Genomic DNA, 14,465 nt, shown 5'->3' with positions numbered 1-14,465 from the left:
CAGACGTTTCTTGTAGTTGGCCAGCAGGTTTGCACACATCTCAGGAGGGATTTTGACCCACTCCTCTTTGCAGATCTTCTCTGTCATTAAGGTTTCGAGGCTGACGTTTGGCAACTCGAACCTTCAGCTCCCTCCACAGATTGTCTATGGGATTAAGGTCTGGAGACTGGGCAGGCCACTCCAGGACCTTAATGTGCTTCTTCTTGAGCCACTCCTTTGTTGCCTTGGCCGTGTGTTTTGGGTCATTGTCATGCTGGAATACCCATCCACGACCCATTTTCAATGCCCTGGCTGATGGAAGGAGGTTCTCACCACGTCCATCATCCCTTTGATGTGGTGAAGTTGTCCTGTCCACTTAGCAGAAAAACACCCCCAAAGCATAATGTTTCCACATCCATGTTTGACGGTGGGGATGGTGTTCTTGGGGTCATAGGCAGCATTCCTCCTCCTCCAAACACAGCGAGTTGAGTTGATGCCAAAGAGCTCGATTTTGGTCTCATCTGACCACAACACTTTCACCCAGTTCTCCTCTGAATCATTCAGATGTTCATTGGCAAACTTCAGACGGGCATGTACAGTGGGGAAAAAAAAGTATTTAGTCAGCCACCAATTGTGCAAGTTCTCCCACTTTAAAAGATGAGAGAGGCCTGTAACATTCATCATAGGTACACGTCAACTATGACAGACAAATGAGAAAAAAAATCCTGAAAATCACATTGTAGGATTTTTAATGAATTTCTTTGCAAATTATGGTGGAAAATAAGTATTTGGTCAATAACAAAAGTTTCTCAATACTTTGTTATAGACCCTTTGTTGGCAATGACACAGGTCAAACATTTTCTGTAAGTCTTCACAAGGTTTTCACACACTGTTGCTGGTATTTTGGCCCATTCCTCCATGCAGATCTCCTCTAGAGCAGTGATGTTTTGGGGCTGTCGCTGGGCAACACGGACTTCAACTCCCTCCAAATATTTTCTATGGTGTTGAGATCTGGAGACTGGCTAGGCCACTCCAGGACCTTGAAATGCTTCTTACGAAGCCACTCCTTCGTTGCCCGGGCGGTGTGTTTGGGATCATTGTCATGCTGAAAGACCCAGCCACGTTTCATCTTCAATGCCCTTGCTGATGGAAGGAGGTTTTAACTCAAAATCTCACAATACATGGCCCCATTCATTCTTTCCTTTACACGGATCAGTCGTCCTGGTCCCTTTGCAGAAAAACAGCCCCAAAGCATGATGTTTCCACCCCCATGCTTCACAGTAGGTATGGTGTTCTTTGGATGCAACTCAGCATTCTTTGTCCTCCAAACACGACGAGTTGAGTTTTTACCAAAAAGTTCTATTTTGGTTTCATCTGACCTTATGACATTCTCCCAATCCTCTTCTGGATCATCCAAATGCACTCTAGCAAACTTCAGACGGGCCTGGACATGTACTGGCTTAAGCAGGGGGACATGTCTGGCACTGCAGGATTTGAGTCCCTGGCGGCGTAGTGTGTTACTGATGGTAGGCTTTGTTACTTTGGTCCCAGCTCTCTGCAGGTCATTCACTAGGTCCCCCCGTGTGGTTCTGGGATTTTTGCTCACCGTTCTTGTGATCATTTTGACCGCACGGGGTGAGATCTTGCGTGGAGCCCCAGATCGAGGGAGATTATCAGTGGTCTTGTATGTCTTCCATTTCCTAATAATTGCTCCCACAGTTGATTTCTTCAAACCAAGCTGATTACCTATTGCAGATTCAGTCTTCCCAGCCTGGTGCAGGTCTACAATTTTGTTTCTGGTGTCCTTTGACAGCTCTTTGGTCTTGGCCATAGTGGAGTTTGGAGTGTGACTGTTTGAGGTTGTGGACAGGTGTCTTTTATACTGATAACAAGTTCAAACAGGTGCCATTAATACAGGTAACAAGTGGAGGACAGAGGAGCCTCTTAAAGAAGAAGTTACAGGTCTGTGAGAGCCAGAAATCTTGCTTGTTTGTAGGTGACCAAATACTTATTTTCCACCATAATTTGCAAATAAATTCATAAAAAATCCTACAATGTGATTTTCTGGAATTTTTTTCCTCATTTTGTCTGTCATAGTTGACTTGTACCTATGATGAAAATTACAGGCCTCTCTCATCTTTTTAAGTGGGAGAACTTGCACAATTGGTGGCTGACTAAATACTTTTTTCCCCCACTGTATGTGCTTTCTTGAGCAGGGGGACCTTGCGGGCGCTGCAGGATTTCAGTCCTTCACGGCGTAGTGTGTTACCAATTGTTTTCTTGGTGACTATGGTCCCAGCTGCCTTGAGATCATTGACAATATCCTCCTGTGTAGTTCTGGGCTGATTCCTCACCGTTGTCATGATCATTGCAACTCCACGAGGTGAGATCTTGCATGGAGCCCAAGGCCGAGGGAGATTGACAGTTATTTTGTGTTTCTTCCATTTGCGAATAATCGCACCAACTGTTGTCACCTTCTCACCAAGCTGTTTGGCGATGGTCTTGTAGCCCATTCCAGCCTTGTGTAGGTCTACAATCTTGTCCCTGACATCCTTGGAGAGCTCTTTGGTCTTGGCCATGGTGGAGAGTTTAGAATCTGATTGATTGATTGCTTCTGTGGACAGGTGTCTTTTTTACAGGTAACAAACTGAGATTAGGAGCACTCCCTTTAAGAGTGTATTCCTAATCTCAGCTCGTTACCTGTATAAAAGAGACCTGGGAGCCAGAAATCTTTCTGATTGAGACGGGGTCAAATACTCCTTTCCCTCATTTAAATGCAAATCAATTTATAACATTTCTGACATGCATTTTTCTGGATTTTTTTGTTGATATTCTGTCTCTCACTGTTCAGACAAACGTACCAATAAAATTATAGACTGATCATTTCTTTGTCAGTGGGCAAACGTACAAAATCAGCAGGGGATCAAATACTTTTTTCCCTCACTGTACATACATACATACATACATATATACATACATACATACATACATACATACATACATACATACATACATACATACATACATACATACATACATACATACATACATACATACATACATACATACATACATACATACATACATACATACATACATACATACATACAGTGGGGAGAACAAGTATTTGATACACTGCCGATTTTGCAGGTTTTCCTACTTACAAAGCATGTAGAGGTCTGTCATTTTTATCATAGGTACACTTCAACTGTGAGAGACGGAATCTAAAACAAAAATCCAGAAAATCACATTGTATGATTTTTAAGTAATTAATTTGCATTTTATTGCATGACATAAGTATTTGATCACCTACCAACCAGTAAGAATTCCGGCTCTCACAGACCTGTTAGTTTTTCTTTAAGAAGCCCTCCTGTTCTCCACTCATTACCTGTATTAACTGCACCTGTTTGAACTCGTTACCTGTATAAAAGACACCTGTCCACACACTCAATCAAACAGACTCCAACCTCTCCACAATGGCCAAGACCAGAGAGCTGTGTAAGGACATCAGGGATAAAATTGTAGACCTGCACAAGGCTGAGATGGGCTAAAGGACAATAGGCAAGCAGCTTGGTGAGAAGGCAACAACTGTTGGCGCAATTATTAGAAAATGGAAGAAGTTCAAGATGACGGTCAATCACCCTCGGTCTGGGGCTCCATGCAAGATCTCACCTCGTGGGGCATCAATGATCATGAGGAAGGTGAGGGATCAGCCCAGAACTACACGGCAGAACCTGGTCAATGACCTGAAGAGAGCTGGGACCAGTCTCAAAGACAACCATTAGTAACACACTACGCCGTCATGGATTAAAATCCTGCAGCACACGCAAGGTCCCCCTGCTCAACCCAGCGCATGTCCAGGCCCGTCTGAAGTTTGCCAATGACCATCTGGATGATCCAGAGGAGGAATGGGAGAAGGTCATGTGGTCTGATGAGACAAAAATAGAGCTTTTTGGTCTAAACTCCACTCGCCATGTTTGGAGGAAGAAGAAGGATGAGTACAACCCCAAGAACACCATCCCAACCATGAAGCATGGAGGTGAAAACATCATTCTTTGGGGATGCTTTTCTGCAAAGGGGACACGACGACTGCACCGCATTGAGGGGAGGATGGATGGGGCCATGTATCGCGAGATCTTGGCCAACAACCTCCTTCCCTCAGTAAGAGCATTGAAGATGGGTCGTGGCTGGGCCTTCCAGCATGACAACGACCCGAAACACACAGCCAGGGCAACTAAGGAGTGGCTCCGTAAGAAGCATCTCAAGGTCCTGGAGTGGCCTAGCCAGTCTCCAGACCTGAACCCTTTGAAGGGAGCTGAAAGTCCGTATTGCCCAGCGACAGCCCCGAAACCTGAAGGATCTGGAGAAGGTCTGAATGGAGGAGTGGGCCAAAATACCTGCTGCAGTGTGTGCAAACCTGGTCAAGACCTACAGGAAACGTATGATCTCTGTAATTGCAATCAAAGGTTTCTGTACCAAATATTAAGTTCTGCTTTTCTGATGTATCAAATACTTATGTCATGCAATAAAATGCAAATTAATTACTTAAAAATCATACAACGTGATTTTCTGGATTTTTGTTTTAGATTCCGTCTCTCACAGTTGAAGTGTACCTATGATAAAAATTACAGACCTCTACATGCTTTGTAAGTAGGAAAACCTGCAAAATCGGCAGTGTATCAAATACTTGTTCTCCCCACTGTACATACAGTTGAAGTCGGAGGTTTACATACACCTTTGTCAAATACATTTAAACTCAGTTTTTCACAATTCCTGACATTTAAATTTAGTAAAAATTCCCTCTCTTAGGTCAGTTAGGATCACCACTTTATTTTAAGAATGTGAAATGTCAGAATAATAGTAGAGAGTGATTTATTTCAGCTTTTATTTCTTTCATCACATTCACAGTGGGTCAGAAGTATACATACACTCAATTAGTATTTGGTAGCATTGCCTTTAAATTGTTTAACTTGGGTCAAACGTTTCGGGTAGCCTTCCACAAGCTTCCCACAATAAGTTGGGTGAGTTTTGGCCCATTCCTCCTGACAGAGCTGGTCAGGTTTGTAGGCCTCCTTGCTCGCACACACTTTTTCAGTTCTGCCCACACATTTTCTATAGGATTGAGATCAGGGCTTTGTGATGGCCACTCCAATACCTTGACTTTTATGTCCTTAAGCCATTTTGCCACAACTTTGGAAGTATGCTTGGGGTCATTGTCCATTTGGAAGACCCATTTGCGACCAAGCTCTAACTTCCTGACTGATGTCTTGAGATGTTGCTTCAATATATCCACATAATTTTCCTTCCTCATGATGCCATCTATTTTGTGAAGTGCACCAGTCCCTCCTGCAGCAAAGCACCCCCACAGCATGATGCTGCCACCCCTGTGCTTCACGGTTGGGATGGTGTTCTTCGGCTTGCAAGCTACCCCCTGTTTCCTCCAAATATAACGATGGTCATTACGGCCAAACAGGTCTATTTTTGTTTCATCAGACCAGAGAACATTTCTCCAAAAAGTTTGATCTTTGTCCCCATGTTCAGTTGCAAACCGTAGTCTGGCTTTTTTATGGCGGTTTTGGAGCAGTGGCTTCTTCCTTGCCGAGCGGCCTTTCAGGTTATGTCGATATAGGACTCGTTTTACTGTGAATATTGATACTTTTGTACCTGTTTCCTCCAGTATCTTCACAAGTTCCTTTGCTGTTGTTCTGTGATTGATTTGCACTTTTCGCACCAAAGTACGTTCATCTCTAGCAGACAGAACGCGTCTCCTTCCTGAGCGGTATGATGGCTGCGTGGTCCCATGGTGTTTATACTTGCGTACTATTGTTTGTACAGATGAACGTGGTACCTTCAGGCATTTGGAAATTAATCCCAAGGATGAACCAGACTTGTGGATGTCTACAATAATTTTTCTGAGGTCTTGGCTGATTTCTTTTGATTTCCCCATGATGTCAAGCAAAGAGGCACTGAGTTTGAAGGTAGGCCTTGAAATACAGCAACATGTACACCTCCAGTTGACTGAAATGATGTCAATTAGCATATCAGAAGCTTCGAAAGCCATTACATCATTTTCTGGAATTTTCCAAGCTGTTTAAAGGCACAGTCAACTTAGTGTATGTAAACCTCTGACCCACTGGAATTGTGATACAGTGAATTATAAGTGAAATAATCTGTCTGTAAACAATTGTTGGAAAAATTACTTGTGTCATGCACAAAGTAGATGTCCTAACCGACTTGCCACTTGAGTAGGTGTGTTTTAGCACACCTACTCATTCAAGAGTTTTTCTTAATTGTAGAATAATAGTGAAGACATCAAAACTATGAAATAACACATATGGAATCATGTAGGAACCAACAAAGTGTTAAACAAATCAAAATATATTTTATACTTGAGATTCTTCAAATAGCCACCCTTTGCCTTGATGACAGCTTTGCACACTCTGTGCAACCTGTCCAGTCATGTGAAATCTATAGATTAAGGCCTAACAAATGTATTTCAATTGACTGATTTCCTTATATGAACTGTAACTCAGTAAAATCTTTGAAATTGTTGCATGTTGCGTTTATATTTTTGTTCAGTGTATATATACAGTACCAGTCAAAAGTTTGGACACACCTACTCATTCAAGGGTTTTTCTTTATTTTTACTATTTTCTACATTGTAGAATAATAGTGAAGACATCAACACTATGAAATAACGCATATGGAATCATGTAGTAACCAGAAAAGTGTTAAACCAATCAAAATATATTTTATATTTGAGATTCTTCAAATAGCCACCCTTTGCCTTGATGACAGCTTTGCACACTCTTGGCATTCTCTCAACCAGCCAAGAAACACGAGCAATGGACTTTAGACCGGTGGAAATGTGTCCTTTGGTCTGAAATTTGAGATTTTTGGTTCCAACCGCTGTGGCTTTGTAAGAAGCGGTGTGGGTGAACGGATGATCTCAGCATGTGTAGTTCCCACCGTAAAGCATGGAGGAGGAGGTGTTATGGTGTGGGGGTGCTTTGCTGGTGACACTGTCTGTGATTTATTTAGAATTCAAGGCACACTTAACCAGCATGGCTACCACAGCATTCTGCAGCGATACGCCATCCCATCTGGTTTGGGCTTAGTGGGACTATCATTTGTTTTTCAACAGGACAATGACCCAACACACCTGCAGGCTGTGTAAGGGCTATTTGACCAAGAAGGAGAGTGATGGAGTGCTGCATCAGATGACCTGGCCTCCACAATCCCCCGACTTCAATCCAATTGAGATGGTTTGGGATGAGTCAGACCGCAGAGTGAAGTAAAAGCAGCCAACAAGTGCTCAGCATATGTGGGAACTCCTTCAAGACTGTTGGAAAAGCATTCCAGGTCAAGCTGGTTGAGAGAATGCCAGGAGTGTGCAAAGCTGTCATCAAGGCAAAGGGTGGCTATTTGAAGTATCTCAAATATAAAATATATTTTGATTTGTTTAACACTTTTTTGGTTCCTACATGACTCCATATGTGTTATTTTATAGTTTTGATGTCTTCACTATTATTCTACAATGTAAAAAATTGTAGAAATAAAGAAAAACCCTTGAATTAGTAGATGTGTCCAAACTTTTGACTGGTAGTGTGTGTGTGTGTGTGTGTGTGTGTGTGTGTGTGTGTATATATGTATATATATATATTACTGTATCGATATCTCTTTGTACTTTTGTTGTTTTCTGTGTTCTCATACATACTTATGTGGATGGTTTCTGTGTGTGTATACTGCACGTGCATGTGAATATTATACATGTTTCTTGGTGCATGTGTATATATGTATATTTGTGTTTTTGTCCTGGTGTGTGTATGTGTCCTCGTCCATGCCTCGGTATAGGAACCTGAATGATGACTCTCCCTTGGGGCTGCGCAGGATCCTGTCCCAGTCCACAGACTCGCTCAACTTCAGGAACAGAGCTATGTCCATGGAGTCGCTCAACGACGAGGGTAAGACACAGTGATGTGGTTGTGACTTCCTGGGATTGAATGTGGGACATTTGTGCTCTATATTTGCTACAAATCTTAAGCCTAGGCATACAGATTGTGTAGTTTATGCAAGTCTTTGGGTCTGGGACAAGGTTGCATCCGTTACATAGTGAAAGTCTCAGGGATTTCGGGTAGAGGGTAAAAGGGATATTGGCAACTGTCATGTCATCATATCTATGTCTACAGTGGGGAGAACAAGTATTTGATACACTGCCGATTTTGCAGGTTTTCCTACTTATAAAGCATGTAGAGGTTTGTAATTTTTATCATAGGTAAACTTCAACTGTGAGAGACGGAATCTAAAACAAAAATCCAGAAAATCACATTGTATGATTTTTAAGTAATTAATTTGCATTTTATTGCATGACATACGGTGAGGGGGAAAAAAGTATTTGATCCCCTGCTGATTATGTACGTTTGCCCACTGACAAAGAAATGATCAGTCTATAATTTTAATGGTAGGTTTATTTGAACAGTGAGAGACAGAATAACAACAATAAAATCCAGAAAAACGCATGTCAAAAATGTAATAAATTGATTTGCATTTTAATGAGGGAAATAAGTATTTGACCCCCTCTCAATCAGAAAGATTTCTGGCTCCCAGGTGTCTTTTATACAGGTAACGAGCTGAGATTAGGAGCACACTCTTAAAGGGAGTGCTCCTAATCTCAGCTTGTTACCTGTATAAAAGACACCTGTCCACAGAAGCAATCAATCAATCAGATTGCAAACTCTCCACCATGGCCAATACCAAAGAGCTCTCCAAGGATGTCAGGGACAAGATTGTAGACCTACACAAGGCTGGAATGGGCTACAAGACCATCGCCAAGCAGCTTGGTGAGAAGGTGACAACAGTTGGTGCGATTATTCGCGAATGGAAGAAACACAAAATAACTGTCAATCTCCCTGGGCCTGGGGCTCCATGCAAGATCTCACCTCGTGGAGTTGCAATGATCATGAGAATGGTGAGGAATCAGCCCAGAACTACACGGGAGGATCTTGTCAATGATCTCAAGGCAGCTGGGACCATAGTCACCAAGAAAACAATTGGTAACACACTACGCCGTGAAGGACTGAAATCCTGCAGCGCCCGCAAGGTCCCCCTGCTCAAGAAAGCACATATACAGGCCCGTAAGAAGTTTGCCAATGAACATCTGAATGATTCAGAGGAGAACTGGTTGAAAGTGTTGTGGTCAGATGAGACCAAAGTGGAGCTCTTTGCCATCAACTCAACTCGCAGTGTTTGGAGGAGGAGGAATGCTGCCTATGACCCCAAGAACACCATCCCCACCGTCAAACATGGAGGTGTAAACATTATGCTTTGGGGGTGGACAGGACAACTTCACCGCATCAAAGGGACGATGGATGGGGCCATGTACCGTCAAATCCCTCAGCCAGGGCATTGAAAATGGGTCGTGGATGGGTATTCCAGCATGACAATGACCCAAAACACACGGCCAAGGCAACAAAGGAGTGGCTCAAGAAGAAGCACATTAAGGTCCTGGAGTGGCCTAGCCAGTCTCCAGACCTTAATCCCATAGAAAATCTGTGGAGGGAGCTGAAGGTTCGGAATTGCCAAACGTCAGGCTCGAATCCTTAATGACTTGGAGAAAATCTGCAAAGAGGAGTGGGACAAAATCCCTCCTGAGATGTGTGCAAACCTGGTGGCCAACTACAAGAAATGTCTGACCTCTCTGATTACCAACAAGGGTTTTGCCACCAAGTACTAAGTCATGTTTTGCAGAGGGGTCAAAAACGTATTTCCCTCTTTCAAATGCAAATCAATTTATAACATCTTTTATTAGCATTTTTCTGGATTTTTTTGTTGTTATTCTGTCTCTCACTGTTCAAATAAACCTACCATTAAAATTATAGACTGATCATGTCTTTGTCAGTGGGCAAACGTACAAAATCAGCAGGGCATCAAATACTTTTTTCCCTCACTGTAAGTATTTCATCACCTACCAACCAGTAAGAATTCTGGCTCTCACAGACCTGTTAGTTTTTCTTTAACAATCCCTCCTGTTCTCCACTCATTACCTGTATTAACTGCACCTGTTTGAACTCGTTACCTGTATAAAAGACACCTGTCCACACACTCAATCAAACAGACTCCAACCTCTCCACAATGGCCAAGACCAGAGAGCTGTGTAAGGACATCAGGGATACAATTCTAGACCTGCACATGGCTGGGATGGGCTACAGGACAATAGGCAAGCAGCTTGGTGAGAAGGCAACAACTATTATTAGAAAATGGAAGAAGTTCAAGATGACGGTCAATCACCCTCGGTCTGGGGCTCCATGCAAGATCTCACCACGTGGGGCATCAATTATCATGAGGAAGGTGAGGGATCAGCCCAGAACTACACAGCAGGACCTGGTCAATGACCTGAAGAGAGCTGGGACCACAGTCTCAAAGAAAACCATTAGTAACACACTACGCCGTCATGGATTAAAATCCTGCAGCGCACGCAAGGTCCCCCTGCTGAAGCCAGCGCATGTCCAGGCCCGTCTGAAGTTTGCCAATGACCATCTGGATGATCCAGAGGAGGAATGGGAGAATGTCATGTGGTCTGATCATACAAAAATAGAGCTTTTGATCTAAACTCCACTCGCCGTGTTTGGAGGAAGAAGAAGGATGAGTACAACCCCAAGAACACCATCCCAACCGTGAATAATGGAGGTGGAAACATCATTCTTTGGGGATGCTTTTCTGCAAAGGGGACAGGACGACTGCACCGTATTGAGGGGAGGATGGATGGGGCCATGTATCGCGAGATCTTGGCCAACAACCTCCTTCCCTCAGTAAGAGCATTGAAGATGGGTCGTGGCTGGGTCTTCCAGCATGACAACGACCTGAAACACACAGCCAGGGCAACTAAGGAGTGGCTCTGTAAGAAGCATCTCAAGGTCCTGGAGTGGCCTAGCCAGTTTCCAGACCTGAACCCAATAGAAAATCTTTGGAGGGAGCTGAAAGTCCTTATTGCCCAGCGACAGCCCCGAAACCTGAAGGATCTGGAGAAGGTCTGAATGGAGGAGTGGGCCAAAATACCTGCTGCAGTGTGTGCAAACCTGGTCAAGACCTACAGGAAACGTATGATCTCTGTAATTGCAAACAAAGGTTTCTGTACCAAATATTAAGTTCTGCTTTTCTGATGTATCAAATACTTATGTCATGCAATAAAATGCAAATTAATTACTTAAAAATCATACAATGTGATTTTCTGGATTTTTGTTTTAGATTCCGTCTCTCACAGTTGAAGTGTACCTATGATAAAAATTACAGACCTATACATGCTTTGTAAGTAGGAAAACCTGCAAAATCGGTAGTGTATCAAATACTTGTTCTCCACTGTACATTGAAAATGTTATATAAAAAAAGTATTGATTGTCAAAGAGTTTTTAAGACCGTGAAAATTAGAGGCATTGATGGTCTGCTTTTGTCCATTTGTTGTTTACACTGGATGAATGTTTTCCTCTCTCAGGGGAGGTGTACTACGCCTCCATGCTGGAGGAAATGGAGATCGAGGGGCGGGATTTTGAGGCGGACTCATGGAGCATGGCGGTGGACTCGGGCTACCTGCAGACGCATCGCAAAGACATCATCAAGAGACAGGACGTCATCTATGGTGAGAGCGATGACATGCACTGTACGTCTTGACCCTCTTTCTGTTTGTGGTGAAAAGGTCACGGGCTGGGCGATGAAAAAGTGGCAACTGCAGGGGCTGCTTGTTTCAGATCATGGCCAACATCCACTGCTATTGTGCTGTTGAGAAAGGCACTTAACCTTGCAGCTGACCCTGTGCCTCCTCCCAAATGTGCATGTGTGGTCTATGTGTTTCTGGCAGGTGATGAACAGAGCAAAATATTAATTTCCTTCGCCAGATGGACAATCAAAGTTTTATTATATTTTATCCGTATGTTACATGATTTACTCTTTCTTTGCATTTTTTGTCTTCCTCAGAACTGATCCAGACAGAGCTGCACCACGTGCGGACGCTTCGCATCATGGAGCGGGTGTTCCGCCAGGGCATGTTGGAGGAGGTGCAGCTGGAGCCAGGCGTGGTGCATGCCATCTTCCCCTGCCTGGACCGCCTCACCGGCATCCATGCCCGCTTCCTGGTACAGCTGCTCAACCGGCGCAACCACAGCCTGCAGCCTGGCAGCACCTACAACTTCACTATCCACCAGCTGGGAGATGTGCTGCTGGAACAAGTAGGTAGACAGACATGGACATTATACCAACTGCCTTATGTGATGTATACATTTACCATCCTAATTCATTCTTTGCAAGACCTGAGAAACTATCTGGCCTTGATGGTCATACAGTTGAAGTCGGAAGTTTACATACACCTTAGCCAAATACATTTAAACTCAGTTTTTCACAATTCCTGACATTTAATCCTAGTAAAAAATCCCTGTCTTAGGTCAGTTAGGATCACCACTTTATTTTAAGAATATGAAATGTCAGAATAATAGTAGAGAGAATGATTTATTTCAGCTTTTATTTCTTTCATCACATTCCCAGTGGGTCAGAAGTTTACATACACTCAATTAGTATTTGGTAGCATTGCCTTTAAATTGTTTAACTTGGGTCAAACGTTTCGGGTAGCCTTCCACAAGCTTCCCACAATAAGTTTGGTGCATTTTGGCCCATTCCTCCTGACAGAGCTGGTGTAATTGAGTCAGGTTTGTAGGCCTCCTTGCTCGCACACGCTTTTTCAGTTCTGCCCACAAATGTTCTATCGGATTGAGGTCAGGGCTTTGTGATGGCCACTTTGTTGTCCTTAAGCCATTTTGCCACAACTTTAGAAGTATGCTTGGGGTCATTGTCCATTTGGAAGACCCATTTGCGACCAAGCTTTAACTTCCTGACTGATGTCTTGAGATGTTGCTTCAATATATCCACATAATTTTCCTTCCTCATGATGCCATCTATTTTGTGAAGTGCACCAGTCCCTCCTGCAGCAAAGCACCCCCACAGCATGATGCTGCCACCCCTGTGCTTCACGGTTGGGATGGTGTTCTTCGGCTTGCAAGAACCCCCTTTTTCCTCTAAACATAATGATGGTCATTATGGCCAAACAGTTCTATTTTTGTTTAATCAGACCAGAGGACATTTCTCCAAAAAGTACAATCTTAGTCCCCATGTGCAGTTGCAAACCGTAGTCTGGCTTTTTTATGGCGGTTTTGGAGCAGTGGCTTCTTCCTTGCTGAGCGGCCTTTCAGGTTATGTCGATATAGGACTAGTTTTACTCTGGACATAGATAATTTTGTACCTGTTTCCTCCAGCATCTTCACAAGGTCCTTTGCTGTTGTTCTGGGATTGATTTGCACTTTTCGCACCATAGTACGTTCATCTCTAGCAGACAGAACGCGTCTCCTTCCTGAGCGGTATGATGGCTGCGTGGTCCCATGGTGTTTATACTTGCGTACTATTGTTTGTACAGATGAACGTGGTACCTTCAGGCGTTTGGAAATTGCTCCCAAGGATGAACCAGACTTGTGGAGGTCTACCATTTCTTTCTGAAGTCTTGGCTGATTTCTTTTGATTTTCCCATGATGTCAAGCAAAGAGGCACTGTGTTTGAAGGTAGGCCTTGAAATACATCCACAGGTACACCTCCAATTGACTCAAATGATGTCAATTAGCCTATCAGAAGCTTCTAAAGCCATGACATCATTTTCTGGAATTTTCCAAGCTGTTTAAAGGCACAGTCAACTTAGTGTATGTAAACTTCTGACCCATTGGAATTGTGATACAGTGAATTATAAGTGAAATAATCAGTCTGTAAACAATTGTTGGAAAAATTGCTTGTGTCATTGTCACGATCGTTGAGAGACGGGTCAGACCAAGGTGCAGCGTGGTATGCATACATATTTATTAATAAGAATAAACACTTGACAAAATAACAAAAACAACGAAAATGTGAAGTCATATGGGCTATACACACAACAAGCCGAACACAAACAAGATCCCACAACTAAGGTAGGCAACCAGGCTACCTAAGTATGATCCCCAATCAGAGACAACGAGCGACAGCTGCCTCTGATTGGGAATCACACCCGGCCAAACATAGAAATACAAATACTAGAATCCAACATAGAAATACAATAACATAGATCTCAAACTGAACTCACACCCTGACCCAACCAACAAGAGTTATCTAGGTCAGGGTGTGACAGTCATGCACAAAGTAGATGTCCTAACCGACTTGCCAAAACTATAGTTTGTTAACAAGAAATTTGTGGAGTGGTTGAAAAAAACGAGTTTTAATGACTCCAAACTAAGTGTATGTAAACTTCCGACTTCAACTGTATGTAATCTTAACTACACTGTACAGCCAGAGGAGTATGGGCCTCCCCTGGTTCCTCTTGAGGTTTCTTCCTTCTAGGGAGTTGATCCTAGCCACTCTGCTTCTGATTGGTCTTTGGGGTCTAGGCCGGGGTATTTTAAATAGATTTGATTTGATTGACGGATTGA

General features: G+C 43.2%; 1 protein-coding gene across 1 annotated transcript in view; it reads left to right on the top strand.

Moving 5' to 3' along the window:
• LOC311126884 (rho guanine nucleotide exchange factor 2-like) overlaps positions 1-14,465 on the top strand; it is a 76,395-nt gene that overhangs the window by 25,376 nt on the left and 36,554 nt on the right. Inside the window, exons 6-8 of the mRNA XM_084158574.1 lie at positions 7,834-7,943; positions 11,468-11,611; positions 11,947-12,197. Of these exons, the coding sequence (XP_084014700.1) occupies positions 7,834-7,943; positions 11,468-11,611; positions 11,947-12,197 (505 nt within the window). The remainder of the gene's footprint in view (positions 1-7,833; positions 7,944-11,467; positions 11,612-11,946; positions 12,198-14,465) is intronic.

Source organism: Coregonus lavaretus (genome assembly GCF_964263955.1).
Source record: "Coregonus lavaretus genome assembly, chromosome: 3".
NCBI classification, from domain to species: Eukaryota; Metazoa; Chordata; class Actinopteri; order Salmoniformes; family Salmonidae; genus Coregonus; species Coregonus lavaretus.
This window is presented reverse-complemented; position numbering and strand designations above follow the sequence as displayed.